This window comes from Geospiza fortis, unplaced genomic scaffold (assembly GCF_000277835.1).
Source record: "Geospiza fortis unplaced genomic scaffold, GeoFor_1.0 scaffold888, whole genome shotgun sequence".
Taxonomy (NCBI): domain Eukaryota; kingdom Metazoa; phylum Chordata; class Aves; order Passeriformes; family Thraupidae; genus Geospiza; species Geospiza fortis.
In genome coordinates this window covers 147,128-166,568 of record NW_005054577.1, presented here as the reverse complement: position 1 = coordinate 166,568, position 19,441 = coordinate 147,128, and the positions used below count along the sequence as shown (strand labels likewise).

General features: G+C 34.5%; 1 protein-coding gene across 1 annotated transcript in view; it reads right to left on the bottom strand.

The window, feature by feature from the left end:
• CACNA2D1 (calcium voltage-gated channel auxiliary subunit alpha2delta 1) overlaps positions 1 to 19,441 on the bottom strand; it is a gene marked incomplete at its 5' end in the record, with an annotated part of 194,225 nt that overhangs the window by 41,269 nt on the left and 133,515 nt on the right. Inside the window, 6 exons of the mRNA XM_031064270.1 lie at positions 5,046 to 5,120; positions 6,409 to 6,483; positions 8,032 to 8,100; positions 11,559 to 11,648; positions 13,256 to 13,305; positions 15,389 to 15,467. Of these exons, the coding sequence (XP_030920130.1) occupies positions 5,046 to 5,120; positions 6,409 to 6,483; positions 8,032 to 8,100; positions 11,559 to 11,648; positions 13,256 to 13,305; positions 15,389 to 15,467 (438 nt within the window). The remainder of the gene's footprint in view (positions 1 to 5,045; positions 5,121 to 6,408; positions 6,484 to 8,031; positions 8,101 to 11,558; positions 11,649 to 13,255; positions 13,306 to 15,388; positions 15,468 to 19,441) is intronic.

Below are 19,441 nucleotides of genomic sequence, written 5' to 3'. Positions count from 1 at the left end.
TCTTAGATGTGCCTAAGGCACAAAGACAACCACTAAGAGCTAGAACAGAACATTCCCACAGTGCTATTTTAAAAGGGAAGACTAATTCCTCTTTATGTTTCTTTCCCCTAATAATATTTTTACCAGTATTTGGGCTCCATAATTTTTATTTCCAAGGTTGCCATTTACTGGGGTTTATTCCAAGCCACGAAGAAACAAACTTACAATTCAGTTTGTTCTTCTCTTTATCCAGTCATGCCTGTAACATGACTGGAATAAGCACACCACCACCACCACATTCAGCAGCACAACTTAACAAAACAGAACAGAAATAAATCACTAGCAATGAAGCATGCAAACAAAAGGATTGCAATCCATTTTCAGCAGGACAAATAAAGGCAAGGATCTATAATTTCAATGACAACTCATGAAGGAAACAAACAAAGAAAGAACTGGTGCAGCAACACAAAAAAAAAAAGTTAACTAAAATGTTGTTGTGTGTTTTGGGAGGTCAGTTCTCACAAATTCTATGGATAACCTTATTTGCTGTGTTGCAGGAGCCAAGTTCTTACTCATACCTGCAGTACTAATGAAGACAAAGGCTAATGGGCTTTTAAAAGAAGTGATGGGAAAAAGTCAGCAAAATCCTGGGCCACAGAGATAACCTCAGGAGCATCTGGAGTGGATGGGAGCCCAGAGCTTTTCCAGCGCTGCACCTCCCTGGGCAGCAAGCACTTCCAGGCAAACCCAGCAGCAGCCAGACCACACCAGGGCAAGCTCAGGAGCCAGGTGTGCTAAGAAAACCAAGATTTTTTTATGATTCAGTACTGATTTCTCCAGTGCACAAACAAAAACCCCAGCCCTGAGGTGGCCCTCTACACGTGTTATAAACACAGCCACCCAGTGCTTGGTGAAATCACTGACCTGGATCAGGATTTTACACCATGCTTTACTGGTGTTGCTATGCAGGCCACAAGTTTTGCATTACAGATTCCCATATGTGTAGCAAATCAAACTTATACTGTGTTTAAGTTTATTATTTTTCTAGTTACATAGTTAATATATTCCTTTAGTGATTTTTACGTTTTCATTAAGTGTTTTTTGCTCAGGAATTGCATTACATAAACATGACTAGTTACACTGTTCAGGATAATGGCAGTTAATTCTGTGCAGTTGGGTCTGCTAAACTGAGAAAATCTCACATAAATAGCAGATAGAATATATTCCCTACTCTGACTTCCCCAGGAGAAAAAAAAAAAAAGAAAACAAAAACCAAAAACCTGAACAACTCATATTCTGTAATTTTATGCAGCATACACTTTGCAATAAAACTTGGCAATAAAGTCACAAGAATTGTCTTCTGATCTTCTCTTGACTTTGGTTTATGCAAGCAAAGCCAGCACAAGTAGTCTCTTTTTATTTCCAGTCTTCAAATTAATTTCAACATCTGAAGAAGAATTTTTACAGCACGACTCTAATTAGCACCTATTAGTAAAGCATCATAATTTAATGGAATGCCCTTCACTACAGCCAATAGCATGTTTTCTATTATTTAAACAGGAAAGGATGCAAGCTTCATGCTTTGGAAGCTGTTTGTCACAATAAACAGTTCTCTAGTTAGATTTTTCCTAGTAAGCAGGGCAGAAGCTTTCTAATTATATTTCCAGGTCTATGCATTCTAATGCACTAATCACCTCCATCCAAAGTTACCTGTACATGGGGTCTCCTTTTTCTCAATTTAACTTTTGGTATGCCCACACCAATTTGCTGAAGTAACAAAAAAGCAGTAATTTATATTTTTGCACTATTAGTTAATAGCCTACTTATAGAATGGAAGTGTTTTCTCAACATCTGTGCTGTCCAGTGCATGTTTACTACTGCAAGCAGAGACCACCCCTCACCCTGATCATGAGTTCTGAGCTCTCTTCCAGAATTAAACACAGCTTTAGGATAGGGAAACAAAAATCAGACAGATGTTAATGTGAACAAAATTAACAGAGAGCTCTCCCTTCCACATATTCTGACACAATAACATATAGAATGAGAATATCACTATTTATTTACTTTTATATTTGATCCTAAAACCCAGCTTCTCTTAAATTTCTTAAATAACCCTAAAAAGTAAAAAAGAATATTGGACCTCACTGAAGGTATATGGAGTTTTAGGAATGCCATTAAATGGGTTTTGATCAGAACCATAATAAAAGTTAATAAGATAATAAAGAAAATTATCTTTATTATCTTATTCATTTCTAGAATGAATAAGATAATATTATCTTTAGATAGATTGAAAAATAGAATTATTTACTGTCTTCAAAACGTAATTAAGAAAATTATCTTTATTATCTTATTCATTTTTAGAATGAATAAGATAATATTATTTTTAGAATAGATTGAGAAATAGAATTATTTACTGTTTTCAAAATGTAATTAACATTAAGCTTCTTAATACATGCTTAATGGACTCACTTCAGTGACTATGTTTGTTTGGTGGTGCATTCACCTGTTCTCTCCCATAACAGTGGGAAAAATATATTCATATATGCAGGCACACACAAAGAAAATTGACAATAAAACATAAAATTAAGTACTATAAAAAAAGTTGCTAATTACACAAACATAAAAATGGTTTAAGCTGTTTACAACTATATTAAGATGCATATTAAAAATTTCTTGTTATGCTTTGGCATAATTTTCATATATTTCAGCAAATAAGAACAAGCTGGGAAAGGTTTAAATTATTTTAATGTGCTTTTGAATTTGTTGTTTGTTGACTTTTCTCAGTTGTGCAAACAACTTTACAAACTTCAAGACAATTTCTCAAAATATTAGTTGTGTTGAACCAGTTGTGATTTGAGGAAATAGATTTTCAGAAGGAAAGCAGAAGACATTCAGAAGAAAGAAGGATGGAAGTGTAAGAAACCCTCACCTCTTCAAAGGGAAAGACGTAGTTATGTTTTATTTTACAACTATTGAAAAATTGCTGGCAAAGAGGGTTAAAATTATGTTTGTTAATAAGTTAACAGCTACTGGGAAGTTCAACTGAAATTAATATGACATGTTAAAGAAAGTCCATGAATTCTAAATACATCTGTCTTTGTCGAGTACCTTAGTTTTAAACTGTAGTTCTTGTATCAGTCTGAATAGCATGCACCACCCCACACAAACTGGGAGTGGAAAAATCTAGTCTGTGTAACTGTTAATAACAACAATAACAATAACAATTCAAACACTTAATGTTACATCTAGACATTGTTCTACAACATAACAATTATTAATTATACATCATCCTGTTTTAAACATACTCTAAATCAAAGTTTTGAGCATTAAGGGAAAGCATCTCTGGACCTCCATATCCTTTTAAGAGGAAAACTACACAAAGAAACCATGACATTTAGTATCCTAATAATCCACCTCAGTTTGCCTAGATTTAGTTGGGATGAGCTGAGTTTTAAAAAGAGGTTTTTATTCTTCAATGTTGTGAGGCAACAGAGCAGGATAATAGCGCATCTGAGATGAACAGAATCCATACCCATCAGTTTCTCACAAGATCAGGTCTAAAATAAGACTATTGCATTGCTTCTTTTTACATTACTCTTATGAATGAAAAGAGTTTAATTTGCATACAAGGGAAAGATAAATAGGCCAATCGCCATCACCTAATTACTAATAACCTCTAATTAAGAAAAGATTGGGTCAGTAATGATGCAGACTTTTTGCCTCTGAAGAATTCACCAAAAAAAAAATCAAAACTTTCATTTTTTAAGACATGAAAATCAGATGCAGATATCCAGAAATGGAAGTCCTGCTCAGTTATGAAGACTATATAAAACCCTTCTTTTCCATGGTTTTCCTTTATATTTTTGAAGTGTCTTTTAGAATAAATCAAAAGGGATATCTCATTAAAAGTTACAGTCAAGTTATTCTTTCTCTTCTTCAGAAGCACTTTTTTCTTTCTTGTGTTACACACTTGGCAAAAGATTTCAAATGTATTAATTACTTCACCAGGAAATTAATTCAAATATTCACAAAGCTGACTTCTCCCAGAATAAGAATTAATCAGTAAAATATGTAGATGAATGCTTAATTTCTTCTTCTGTCTTTGACAATTAAAAAAGTTATTTTAACTTTGTCATTTATATAATATAACCTTAAGAATTCAAGAGACAAAGTTCACTGAAAAGAAGCAATTAAAATATGAGAATTTTCAAGAAGTCCACTAAACAGAAGATTGTTTCACATGGAGAAACCTTTCATTAAAACCAAGATCAAAGTTCTGATTTCAGGGAAAAAAAAATCATGCATTCATGTTGAAATTTCTCATCAATGTCAGGGAGGCAAGTTATTTAAGAAGATACAGACTACGTAGGATTCTCCACGAGGTAAGGACTACAGTTAATGGACAAAGGGCCAAACTGAAATATTTGGTTTCTATTTTCCTGAAATTTGATTTAAGTTGTGTCCTAATCATATTTAGAAAAAAGTATCATGTTTAAACATGAAAGACCTTCCTCAAGTTATTCTACTAAAAATCTAGTGTTCTGGGAAGGGGCGCTCGTCTAAATCCATCCCAACTCTGAGATCAGGTTTCAGCTCTGGTAAACAAAAAACCAACTAAATAAATAAATACAAGAATTCAAGTAAAATACATTGTGTTTTCCTCTGATTTCTTTGGTTTTGCAAGCATGAAAATTTCAATCTTTTAAATGAGAAAGCATCACAAAAAATAACTGCACAAAAACTCAGTTTGCTTCAAGATTCTTCACAATGATTATACTCTTTTCACAATGATATTAGAGCTACTACTAATTGTTTTAATATTAATAGGTATATTAAAACACTTCACATGTATAAATATGCATTCAAATATACATATTTTTTATTTTATTAATAAACAAATTCAATACAAGCCAAAGGTGGTGGATTTGGATGAAGCCGTATATGCACCACAGATTTTCCTAACACCCACAAAACTCAGAATTTTCACTATTGCTGTCTCGTACCTTCTGATTTTTTCTGAAAATATCCCCTTAATATAGAGAAGTAAATTAGAAAGTGTTTCATACCTTTGGTTGGAGATTTGGATGCAGTAGCACATACCCATTAGGATCAATTGCAAAATAGTATCCATTTGGACAAAGCTGGAAGAAAGAAATGAAGTTTAGCATTATATGGTTTTAAGTAATGAAGAAAGGGTAATTAATGGTTTTCAAGAAATGCTCACATTGTGGAAAACACATGCCTCAGGCATCATAAAGTATAAGATTATTAACACAGACAAGATAATTTCTTAATTTTTTCTTTTAGGATCATGAACTTGGAGAATGATTTAGGTTGATGAAACCTCTGAAGGTCAGCTGGTACAACCTCTCACTGAAAGCAAAAAATTAAGTCCAAGTTAAAAAATGAAGTCCAACTTCGAAGTTGGACTAGGTTTCAGTTCTTTGAATACCTCCAGTGGCAATTCCACAACCTCTCTGGGCAGCCTGTTCTCCTTCTTCCTTGATTTCAGCTGGAATTTCCATTGCCACACCTATGTTGGTAGCCTCTTTTTGAGGCAATGTTAGGGTCCATTTTCTCCAGAATTCCCATTAGCTAACCCTTAGGCTCCTTCATCAGCCCAAATGCATCTCAGCTTCTTCCTGCTACCACGTACTGCAGACCCTCAGCCAACTCAGTGGCCCTGCACTGGGCCTCAGAGTATTTATTACACTGAGGAGATCAAATTTGGACAGTGTACTGATGCAGATGTTTACTGCACAGCTGGTTTTACTGCCAGAGCACACTGCTAACGTATGTGCTGTGATCCTCCACCAATTCGTCCCAATTCCATTCCTGCCCTTTGAGGCAGCCTGAGCTGTGGTGTGGGATTACTCCATTCTAAATGTAGGACTTTGCATCTGCCTTCAGTCAAACTTGTGATGCTCCTTTTCCTCCACAGCTTTTGTTTTCCCCAGCACCAGTTATTTTCATAGAAATTCCACAACTAGATGTCTACATAAATAAATCAGTCATATCGAGTAGGGTACAGACAGACACCTATATTAAAGAAATTTTCTATAAAGAACTGTCCTAGACAAACAACAAATATTATCAGCTGAACTGATTGTGTACCCTACATTAAGAACCAAACATTTAACTAAAGAGCAGTGCCTTAAGATACAGGAAGATAATTACTTGTAATACATCCCCCAATGTAAAAGCTGACTTTTACACAGTGCACCCTGATGGACAAATCACACCGAAACACATGTATGGCTGGAGAGAAAACCACCAGAAAATGAACAACAATAGAAAAGAATATATGAAAAGAAGCCTGCTGGTATTTTGACTCAAATCCAGTCATTGCAGTATGACTTGTGAAAGAGCATGCACAGAATTCACACATTAAACATACATGATGGGAAACCCCCAGTGCGAGCAGCTTACCGTAAATCGGGGCGTCAGTTTCTTTATATCCTCCAAAGAGACATCGACCCCCATTACTCCAAGAATCAGCTGATTCTGGTAAAATTCCAAAATGTTAGCATGTATTAGACATATTTACAATGCAGAATAACTGGAACAGTCAGTAAAATTGTATTTTTGCCTTCATGGTTTTTTTGACAGATACATTTGAGAAGTTGCCTATTTAGGTATGTGTCTATTTTGAATGTTTTAAATGATGTCAAAGTGATCCAAAATAATATTTAATACATTTAGAATTTAGTATAGAGTATGAAAATTATTTCTGAAGATGGATACTTTCCCAGATAATAAATAATATATGTAAGAACAAAACAGCTGAAAGCAAAAGTGATGCAATAATATTGCCAGTTATGCAGATACTAAACTAGCGGCACCAGCACTGAGCTACTTTTCATGCTTAGGTTGGGCAGCTGGTATGTGAGACCTCAGAACAATTAACTCTTTGGGTTATACTATAAAGATGAATGAATAATATTCCAACATAATAAAAAAACCCAGTGAGTAAAAGAATCATCAGCATTTGAAATTAGGGACTCAGGCAGTACAGTTATCTTGCAAATAATTTATTTTTCTACTACCGAAAAGGAGGGCAGTCATTTACATAGTGTGACCTGAATCCCTTCTCTATATTAAATAAATTGGTAAAATTTGCTGAAGGAGGAATCTTGCAGCCTATAAAAATATATTCAGGTAGAGATACAAATTGAGCAGATTGGAGTTCTCTTCTTGCTCCTGTGTACTAGATCACGTCTGTTTTATTTCTCAGAATGACATCCTTTGATAATCAGTAGTCTGTCACTTTGAACAAGACTCAGACAATTCCAGGCATTGTGTTGTAGATAAGATTAAGCAACTTTTTTTTTCGAAAGGAAGTCAAGAAAACTATTCTGAAAGTAAACTAATGAAATGACAGTGATCAAGTCCTCATTGATTCATTCTATGTAATAGCTGAGAAACTGAATCAAATAATATTTTGTCTAAATTTCTGTATGTTTTGACCTGAATGGAGTAAACCAAAAATATAATATTTTACTACACGTTGTTCAAGAATATTCCAGGTCTGGTTTTTGTTTTGTTAGGAGGACACAGTTTCCATGTCAGACAGTAATAGGGATGGGCAATTTTATTCATTCAATACTTAGAATTTAACCTAAAAAAAGTGCTCTTTTCCATTATCATTACTAATTATGTACTAATTTATATTTTCTACATCACTGCCTTTTACCCTGAAATGTCATAGCCTCAGAGATTTGCTAGAAATTTATCTAGACATTATTTCTTAGAAAAGTCTAAATAATATCATCATCTACTTCCCATCTATTGAGCACTTAATGCATTCCCACTGCCACCAAGGCACAGGGACAGACAGTGGAATGTCACACCCTGAAACTCAGAAAGGGAAACAGAATCAAGTGCATGTTCTTGCTCCCAGGAGGTGATCAGGTAAGTGGATATGATCCCTTTGTTTCTGATGTACAAGACAATTACACTGCAAAATACTCTATGGAAATACACATACTTCAAGGCATTTAACATTAAATTTATATAACTGCTACTTTTTTTTTCTTTGAATGAAAAGCTTACGATTTTCCCATTTTGTTCCCTTGTTAGATTGAAGACAGGCAGAGTTCCTGTAATCACAAGGCCCAGCTCCTAAAAAATAACCAATAAAGGAGAAAAAGACTTTAGTTAAAAAGCAAATGTTAAGCCATAATATATTAGAACAATGGAAGAATGTGTGTAGCTAAACAATTGCTTTCAGTTTTTGTAAAAAATAATTACTTTCAATGTTGTAAAAAAAGAAAATAATAATACTTCACTGACTTGATGAATAGAAAGTTGAAATTTATATTTTTTTCCACATTTTAGTGGTATTAGTATATTATTTTAAAAAAATAGATGATTGTCAACAACTTAGGGTATAGAAGTTTCAAAAAACCTAAATGTTATGAAAACATATTTGCAGCTACAGTATTCACTATACATAAAACTATGGATAATGGAATGGAATGGAATGGAATGGAATGGAATGGAATGGAATGGAATGGAATGGAATGGAAAGGAAAGGAAAGGAAAGGAAAGGAAAGGAAAGGAAAGGAAAGGAAAGGAAAGGAAAGGAAAGGAAAGGAAAGGAAAGGAAAGGAAAGGAAAGGAAAGGAAAGGAAAGGAAAGGAAAGGAAAGGAAAGGAAAGGAAAGGAAAGGAAAGGAAAGGAAAGGAAAGGAAAGGAAAGGAAAGGAAAGGAAAGGAAAGGAAAGGAAAGGAAAGGAAAGGAAAGGAAAATTAAGCTGAGAAATAGTAAATTTAAATTTGGAGTGATGGTGTTTGTGTTCCCAAGTCACCTTCAGTGTGATGGGGCCCTCCTCTCCTGGAGATGGCTGAATTCCTGCCTTCCCATGGGAAGCAGTGAATTAATTCTCTGTTTTGCTTTGTTTGTGGGCACAGGATTTGTTTTCCTATTAAACTGTTTTGTCTCAACCCACAAATTTCCCCTTTGATTGTCTCCCCAGCCCCACCTGTGGGGGTTTGGTTGATGGCTGGGGTTAGACCACAGCAGGTATATAACACATACAGGAAAAAACAACAGAAAAATACAACACATAATTCCCCTACTTTTTCTATCATCACTACTTTTGAGTGGTGTGAAATAATGTCTATCATGGGCTTGGTAAAATCAAAGTCTCCTCTGGTACTGAGGCAACTGAGGCAAGGAATTTGTATTTATTTGGGAAGATACAAGAAATCTGGTTTTCCTTTAGTAACCTTCACAAATCATACTGAAAATAGGATCCAGAGCACCATATGTTCAGATAGCCAGGAAAGTTTTGTTTTCTATTCCAAACAGTCCATAGGGAGATTTCTACCTTTTTTATGTGATTGTTAGGGTTTAATTTCAAACTTTTCCCCTTCATTTATGCTTACTCTCCTTCTATCTAGTTTATTGAGGAGTCATATCCCTTTTCTCCCTTTGTTTCATTTGGGAAAAAAAAAAAAAGCTAGAACACCATATGAATGCACTCTGGTGTAATCTGTTCTCTCTTTTCCCAGCCTAGTAGCACCTTTTTGAATTTTAAACAATCCTTCATGAACTCACATTTGTGTAGCAAATGAAAGGTGATTAGGTCAGAGTTAGTAAAGTTACAAGCCAAGTGAAGTGGATTTTGTAGGAAAGTAAGAGAAATAGGGATGAATCAGTAGAGAAGACATTATTTAGAAGAAACATTGAAAAGATACATAATGAAACAGGAGGGGGATGTAGTATGGGGGATAACACAATCTCCCCACTATTAAAAATAAAAAAAAAGGAAAAGTTAGAAAGGATAACAATTATGAATAAATTTTGCCTAACTGGTAAACCTAAAAGTATCTGAAAATTCTTGGATTATCTTGAAAATGAAGCCAGAGCAACACATAAATAGAGTGTGAAGGGACAAGGCTAGAAAAGAGGTGGGAATTGCTACAAATACATCAAATTATTTAAGACAGTCTTGAAAGCCAGACTGAAATGAAAGTTCCTCTTCAGAATTTTATAACCTGAATTTATGCACTAATGTGACCTCATGTAATATACTTTGAATTATTTTAGTCTTAGCCAAAAAACAGCCACTGGACAGTAAAAACCAAATGATAGGAATGAGTCCTTTAAGCTACAAGCAGGACAACTGTAAGCCTTACATGAGGGCGTTCTTTTAGGGAATTTAGGATAACAAACCACTGTGACAACTTAGACACACTCCCTTGTACAATCAAGGATCAGGAAAAGGCTTCAGAGGGGGTTAGATACACCTATGCCTTTATGGTCTCAACTGTGATGAGAAAGTCCACAAATTTGAGGCTTTACCTCAGTACTTAACCTTGTTTTCCTACTTTATTTACATATAATTATATCTATGTGTGTGTGTGTGTATGTACATACGCAAATATATGTATATATAATTACATCCTCACAAACACACATATGTAACACATGAAGGCAGAAAACCTTGAAGGAAAGACTGAATGAACCCACTGAGTATATAAAATAACACAAGAGATGCCTGCAGGTGTCACTTATTTTACTTGACTAAACAGATCTCTATTCCTAGCTACAAATTTGTCTTTGGCTTTACAACAGGATATGTACAGAGCATAAGGACTTCTGTCATCACATCCTTTATGTTTCCAGTAAGTACCTCAAAAATAACAAACAAAACATGGTTAAGGAACTTCAGGACATTGAAATTTCATTGAAAAACCAGTTCCTCTGGGTCACGCTTAGTTATATTGACAGTTAAAATTATATGTTGATAAAAAAAAAAAATTACAGGAATGCTGACTGATGTGAAGATGTGCATTTTGACATGACCTTAGACGGCTACGTGAGCTTGGATAAATACGTGAGTCCAAATCACCATTTTGCCGTAATTTTTGCTCTGTTCCTCAGAAGCAGGTTATTCAGAGCAAGAGATTAGATTTCCTCTAACAATACTTTTCCTCCTGTAGTTTCCTGAGTATGTTTGGTTTACAAGACCAAAGTGATAAACTCAGCAGTAAGAAAGCTTTTCATGTCTCTTTTTGTTTGTACCCCCATTATTTACGCTGTCCAATGAAAGGGTAAAAAAAACATTACCTTGAGCAAGCAAACAATTACAATAACCCAAGTTCAAAATTTGTGCAAATACTTAGTAATACTGATAGATTTAATTCTGCCTGGAATGTTCTTTGGAAGGGAAAAAAAAAAAAAGAGGAAAAACTAAGAATTCTAATTCCTCACCAGAAATGTAACAAATGACCTTTACTGCCTTAGGTACAACAATGGAAAGCTATTTGCTTCTTTTTTTTTTTTTTCCTTAAGCTGAGAACAGCAGTGGCCTGTACTTCAAAGTCTGCAGAGAATAAACTGGTTTTCTCTGCTAAATTTCAGGTCACATAGAAGGATACTAGGTGCACGTAAGACTAGCACATTACAAATAGATCTCTTCCTAGAGGCTGCTGTATTGATGTGTATAGATGTTAGAAACACAAGAATATCATGCTTGGAACTGTAAGAAATTGAATTCTTGGGAAAGCAGACTCACATAGTTACTGATTTTCTAAAATTCTTACTTTAGTAGAGATAAATACAGATCATACCAGAGCATCCAGATAGACATTTGTCCATTGGACTTGTTTGGCTTGCTCTCCAGCTAAAACCATTGGTCTTCCCAAAACATCCAGATATTCCTGTTAAAAAGTGTAATGAACTCATCAGAATGCAATTATGAGATCAAAGAGCACAAGCAATATTAAAATAAACAATAATTAAATAATAAAAATTAAAATATCAGGGAAAAAAGGAAATCAAAAGTCACCATTACTACAGGAGGAGCATTTATTTACTTCTTAAAAATTGTACCACAAAATAACTCAGTCTTCAGTTTGCAGTGTTTACTGAAAAGGTAATTCCTGTATTTCATGCCCAGGCACACAGACCTTACACACTCTTAACCACCACTCTTTTTCCACAAACTGAAAATTACAACTATTTTTATTTAATTGCTAGTGACATAAAGAAATTGCAAGTAGATTACAGAACCGTCAACCCAGAAGAAGGAGTGGACAATGGAGGGTGAGTGGTGTAACATCTGGGTATGTTAAGCTCCTACAGCAACAATTTGTGTAACTTCTATTGGAATAACAAAAATCAGAATTATAAAACCTCTTTTTCCTGTCTTTCTTCAGTTTGTGAGTATGGCTAAAGCTGGTGTTCTTATGAGATGTCAGGTTTCTCACTTATTTGGGAGTGGATGCCATCAAACTTTTTTCAGTCATCAACTTTTTTTACTTGTCTGATCTTATTAGAGATATGTCTTGCCAGACACTGTCTGGAAGAGTTTAACAGAATCAAAGGGTTCTTATTCAAGCCAAAAAAGGATTCTTATTTTCTGCCAAAAAATGTCATGCCTGGCCTTGGAAGGACAAAGAACTGCTATGATATTTCTCTGCTGTTCTGGACATGTGAGTATCTGGACTTTCAGACAACTGAAAAGAATAATTGTTGTTCTACACTGTCCATCTTCACTTTGGAACTCATCATAAAACCCCAGAGTCCTCAGCCTTTATTTATCTACATGCAAGTCTGCTAACATGTTCCTACATCCTTTTTGAAGGAAAGAAGTGCAGTCTCTTCTGAAAGGGTTGGATCCATCCAGACACCTCTCCTATAAAGCAGGATCGTAGTGTAGCAGCCACATGAGTTCAGATGCTCTAGCAGGGCTATCCCCTCACATACATCCACAGCAGTGATAAAAACCCTTTGGATCATGCAGAAAGCATGGCAGAATGTGATCTATGAATGCCTAAGCACATCATAAAAAATAATGGTTTTATAGAACGTTATCATGAAATTGCTGTCATGTCTCAGCATCAAAGTTTGAGGGACCATGTAAAGCCTGGAGGAAAGCTGAGCCAGAAGCACAGTCCTTGTGCAGAGGCCTGAAGGACACACAGCACTTCAGACACTCCATGGTGTGCCCATGGTCAGCCTGCTTTGGAGGAGGTGAATGTGACCAGTGCTGTGACCAGCACACAAACTGCTCTGGGCCAGGGTGACAAGATAACATTTCAAACTGGTTCTCTGAAACCACTTAAAATAAAAAGTAGAACATTTTAAGAGAATAATCCCTTAAATGTAGAAGAAAGTCTTATTTTTTTTTTAATATTTTCTTAATGTAGTGTATCTTAAAATTTAATTGATTTTAGCAGAAGCGAAGAGCAAACCTATCCAAGAACATATATTACTCCACTTTCTGTGTGTTAAAACTGCATCTGGGTTTGGCCAACTCACTTACCTGGGTGTTTATCCTTATGGCTCCAATAGATGGGATTTCATAATAATAACCTAAAATTTAGAACAGAAATATTGTCATTTTAGTATAACAGATTCCTGGCCTCTTAATCTTGAGGAATTTCATTTAGCTTATAATTTCTAGTCTAAAGTCTATTAGAATTATTGTTTATGAATGAAATACATTTTAGTAGATGCCACCACAATGCATGGCCATATGATAGATCACCATGTAATTCAGACCAAGGTAGTGACTCTTAAGTAATGACAGTTCTAATTTCTTTCTTTTGGCTGTTTTGTTTAGGGTTGTATCATATACTGAGTTTGTACTCATGAAATCCCAGTTACTATGATGTGCAAGTATATTTAATGTTTATTTTAATATGCTGTGACAGCAACATAATTATAGACTGAATGCATATAGGAATGTAAAAATAGCTACGGTCTGCCACAAGAGTGAATTTATAGTATAAAAATATAAGGCACTCTGTGGAATGAAAAAAAGCTAATGGATATTTCTCCTACACAGAGAATGTACATCAGAAATGTCTTTATTTAGCACTGATTTTAATGCTCATTTGTTTGAACCAAAAATATTTAAAATAAGACTAAAGCCGGGCACTGAGATCCATCTTCAGTCCAAGAAATTTTTAAGTCTGATTGGAAGGAAGAGGCAGAGAATTAGAGAGGTAAAAGTATTGATATTAGTCATTTTCTTTGCTGTATGCAAAATCTTTTAATTTAGGAAAAATGAAATAAAACTGCTTCCTTGGATGTGCAAACAAATAATCACAGGAATTTTGAATAGAAGATTACGATAATTTTGCTTCAATAATGAGATGACATAGGTGGTTATGCTTTAAACCAGCTAATCCTCATTTGTTAAAAAACAACAGAGGTCACATGCGCACAGTATTTTGAGATACAAAGACGTTAGTTAAAAAAAACTCTGTTCAAAACACAAATGTCAATTTTCTGTTATTATCTGACAATAAAATCTGCTCTTCATGGAGTTGTAGTATTTTCTGCATGACTTGTCAGCATGCTGAGGGTTTCATGAGGTTATGGCACATATGTATGCGATTCACCAGGCTATGGATTCTTCTAGTTTGGATTTTTTGGGTGTTTTTTCTTTTTTTTTTTTCTGTATCTATACTTTTCTCTTATCTTTGCTCTATGTTACCCTTCTGCCTGAGCATATCTTTATCTCCTTCCCTGGCAGTCCTGATTTTCGAGACCCTTTGTAATCCAGCTCACCTCTCACCTCTTGCTTCTCACCGATTTGTAAAATAGTTTTACATTTTCAGTCAGCCCTGCAAATTGCTCTATTTAAAACATAAGCAAATGTTTGATAAATTATATATTTTCTACTTTTCTCTATTATTTCTTTTCTATTTTCTGCTATATCTCTATATCTTATGCCTACTTGTACAGTTATACTATAAGATATTTGAGACTCATATTTCTCACACTCCTAAAATGCTTCTGAGTATGTTTTTCATGTAAAAATTTCATGTAGTAAACATTTTATTTCCTTACTTTCACCTTTTTTACTTTTTACTTTTCTTTTTGTCCTACATAAAGAAAACAGAATGAAAATAGAAAATACAAGAAGCTCTCAAAAACTAAGAAATTACAGCAAGAATAATTTTTTGATATTTTCATTGAAAAAGGGAAAAAAATTCTAAGTATCTTATGCCTTGTAAGTTTTGGAGAAAAACAGAAAGAAATGTAACCAGCCAACTAACCAAACAAAACTCCCTTTGTTCAGACCACTTAATTTAAACCAGCTTTGACTAATTTCTTATCTGTCATCAGTTCCAACTTTACATAGATGGCTATTACAACAAATATTCTCAAAACTGAACCATAATGGCTTATTATTATAAAAACTACTGTGGTTGTTTTTATACAATATGAAGTTTTAAATAAAGTAATAAAGAAATAAATATACCAGCTTCTCGTTTACATGTGATTTTTTCATGTATATATTATGTAATAAATTAACTTTTGAAAATTTTGGTAACAAATATAATAAACTTAAAAACCAAGCTGAAAAATCTGCCATTTTTCGAGAACAAAGGTATCACCTATCCAAAGCTCTAGTGAAGATCAGTTTAAAAGACAGACACAGTACCTTTATTTTCACAGGCCATCCACTGTATGGGTCCTTTGTCATAATTATGTTGGCCAACAGAAAATGTGAACACACGTACCTGTGCAAGTGAAAAACCAATGCATATAACAACTATTTATCATTTATTAGTTGTGACCTCAAGTCAATGATACCTGGATTTTTCATAAATTTGAATAGAAAAAGAACACTATGAATTCTCCAGTTTTTGTACCACAATAGATACGAGAGATGTAAAACATAAAACATTATGGCATTTTGTGTACTCCTATTATTTCTTCCATGATGTAGAATCAAGAAGAATGCTCTTTTACACAGCCTTCATACTTTAAAAGTCTTACATTGGTGATTGTTCATGAAGTGTTTTATTTTTTAGGTTCTTTATTCTAGGGTGCTAATTATAATTGTTCAGGTTTTGTTAAATTAGTTGAAAAAACATGTCAATATTAGATGCTTACCAATGGCTTAAAAAGAATATATGTGTGGCAGTAGAATTCAAAGCAATGCAAAACAGGACTTTTTAGGATTTAAAATATGAAATTTTCAGATACTACACAAAACAATCTATCATTTTGCTCAGACTCAGTCTTCTTTATATAAACCCACTAAATTAGTTCAACAGACTTCAACTTCCATGCAATGGTTAAGCTTCTGATTTTTCCCCTTAAGCTCTTGATATTCATTTAAGTTGTGGGGTTTTTCAGCATAATTCCATTATTTTAACACAATGCTACTCTAATCTATCTCAGCAACTGTAAGGAGTTATAGTTTCAGAAAAAATTGCCAAAATGTCTTCAAATTTTGGACTGAAACATGACTTATCAGCGGAAATGATTTTCCATGCACATTTTCTGATTTGAATGAGAAAAATTTAAAACCAAAACCTAGTATTGCTTAAAAAATATTAAAAAAATTTACCAGACAGACAGAAAAATTAGAAATACTATTTTTTAGCTTCTAGCTGAATATTTTGCTCTAAATTTGAGTTTTTCTGTTAAAAGCTGGGAAAATTGTTTTCCCAACAGTTTTAATGAACTGTTCACTATATTCATGTCCCTCTGTTCAAAGGTCAGACACCTTTTCCTTTTTAGGCATCTCTTTCATCTCTTTCTTTATGAATTCATAAAGAAACATCTCTTATGAATCTTTAACTTTACCACTTCAATGTACAAATCATAGACCACAAAATGAAATCAGAATGAAAATTCCTTTCTATGGATTGGATGCTTCAAATTAAAATATCCTACAATTAATTTGCATAAAGGCTGTGAGCAAGTAATAAGGTAATGTTTTTGTTTAATAATACACTCTAAATTTGCAGAGACTCCTTATAAGCAACTGATCATTGCTAAGTTTGTTAATGACTCTTTATAAAAAATTTAATCACATTATTTAGCATGTGCAATTAGTACCCAAATCTTCACTTCCAAAATAGGCAAAAAAAATTGGTGTGATATAATCCGAGCTCAAGTATTAACCAAGAGCTGTAGGAATGGCTTCACATCATCCATCAGCAGGTAGCAAATGGTGAAACTTTATTAGTGTTGACCCCTGTATGCAAGAAGGGCAAATAAAGCTTTGTGCTGGATGCCATTTTTAATTAACAATATGTTTTGATTTGCTTTATCCATACAACGCCTTTGTTTCTGCAGTTAAAAGGAGAATTAAAGTAACTGATTTAAGTGCTTGTTTTATAGTTTAAGACTACTCCATAGAGGGTCATTCCCCACTAATTAGTCATGCCAGTTACATTTCTGGTTACACAGACAGGTATAGCAGTGTCTATGCCTGCATGATGGTAATTTTTTTCCTTATAGTTCATATAGACAAAGACAGATGAAAAATACCATCTATTACCCTGCAAATATCAGCATTGACAGTGGAAAAAGGACTTTACCTGGCATGTTTACATCTCATTTATGAATACCGTACCACAGTTGCCATCCCCCTTTTATTCTTGACATCTTTTTTAAAATGACAGCTATAATTCTTCTAATAGATCTTGCTTCTTCTACTTAATTAACATCTATTTTTTTCTTATCTGATTATCACCATGTTATTTTATATTGGCATCTCTCAGCTCACAAGGTCCCTGCCTCCTATATTCCTGTTCTTTTTGAATTCACATTGCTCCCAGTTCATTGTCCACTAAACACTTGATTCAGAATAGATTCTTCTGAAAAACTATGGAAAAACCCCACTGATAGTCACTAATTAGATACTTGAGAGACCTGATGTTTCTTTTGGATTAAAAGCTACCAAGTCATGCAGGTTCTCTTGTGTGTGCAGAAAACATATGAGTCAATTAGACTGGACTGTCTAGCATTTGATCTCAAATGTAAAAATGAAACACTGAATTGGATTCAAGTTGCGAAATGCTGTGTAATTTAGGGAAAAACAGCAGTGTGTTAAATCTGCAACAAATCTATAAAGAATTTAGAATTTAAATTATTGACAACAAGCAGGAGACAATATATCTGATTAACTGTTCCTTGGATAATTAACAGAGATAAAGAACTGCAATGAAAATTGGAGATTTTAATTGTTACTTGGTTTGGCAAGAGGGTGGGATATTCAAAAGAGTATTCTTTTTCCTATTGCCTCATCTGGAATTGAGTAGGATGACAGACCAGCTGGAAAAATGAGTCAGCAAGTCAAATTAAACAAGCCAATTTTAGCAAAAAAAAAGAAAAAAAAAAGCTCTCTGCTAAATTTTCTGTGACATGACCCAGAGTCAGCCAAAGTACTGAGATGTGCTTTTCTATATGTCTTCCCTATAGACACCTCTCCAAAGAAGACAATAGGCTACTGAGCTAAAAAAAAAAAACAAAGCCCAAAAAAAACCCACCAACCCACCCCCCCCCCAAAAAAAAACTCCAACAAAAATACAAAGCAAAAAACCCCAAACATTTAATTACTTTTAATAGGGAATTTACAACTAAGAATACTTTAGGCAACTAGATCAGGCCCAATGGGTATGAGCACCTCTCCCTTTGCCTGTCCTTTAAGCTTGGCTTCAACCAAGTGGGTTTCTGAGTTGAAGCAAACTGCCAAGTAGTCTTTGATCCCCAGAAGTTGTTTTCCATCACCACTGAGGCTTGGTTATTGCTTCTCTCTGTCTCTCTGCAGCCTCTTGGGGTCTGTGTAAACTGCAGTTTCTGGGTGGTTTTGCCATGACATTTCCTCTCCACCACCCTCACTAGGGGATGGATGGACATTTGTGTTCCCCAACCCATTTCCTAGGGAAAGGGCAACCTTGGCTCAAGGCAGATCTATTTATTCTCTTCATAAAGAAACATAACTTCCAAGGCAGTAAAATTAATGGAAAAATTAGATAAACAAATAGGAGCTGTCATGCTTTCTGATTTTCAATGGGACTATTCAAAGTAAAGTTCTTCTAGAAAACTTCAACCCTTAGAATTGAGAAGACCTAGAGGTGGGCACCAGCCTGCCCTGCCAACCCAGCCAGGCACTGTCTTGAAATTTTTCTGAAATATAAAAGTCCTAAATTTTAGCAAAGGAGATCAAAACTAATTCTCTGCATTTTCCTCACTGAGACTAACCTTAGGGAGAGAAAAAAAAATCTTTGTTATAATAATTTACAGTATATAGCAGAGGACTATACTAATTAGCAACAAAAGTGAGTGGCACAGGCTGCCCAGTGAGGTTGTAAATCTGCCTCCCTGGAGGTTTTAAACACCAGACTGGATGTGGCCCTGAGCAACCTGGCCTGATCTTAGACCTGATATTGAACTAGAGACCTCTGTAAGTCAACCTGCTTATCCTAGGAACCTATGAAGGGCAGCAAAGGAATACATGCAAAAATCCAACTCCTAAACAGAGCAAGTGATAGAAAAGAATTCTACAAAAAGAGAGGAAGATGTACTTTATCGAAGAAAATATAATTGTATAATTATAAAATTAATTTGCTACTTATTTGTATTTATTTCTGGTGGAATAAGATCATAGGAACCAAGGTGAGTAAAACATGTTGACTGCTACAGATTTTTTGGGACAATGGCACTCAAGAGAGTTGTGGTGAAGACAAAACTGAAG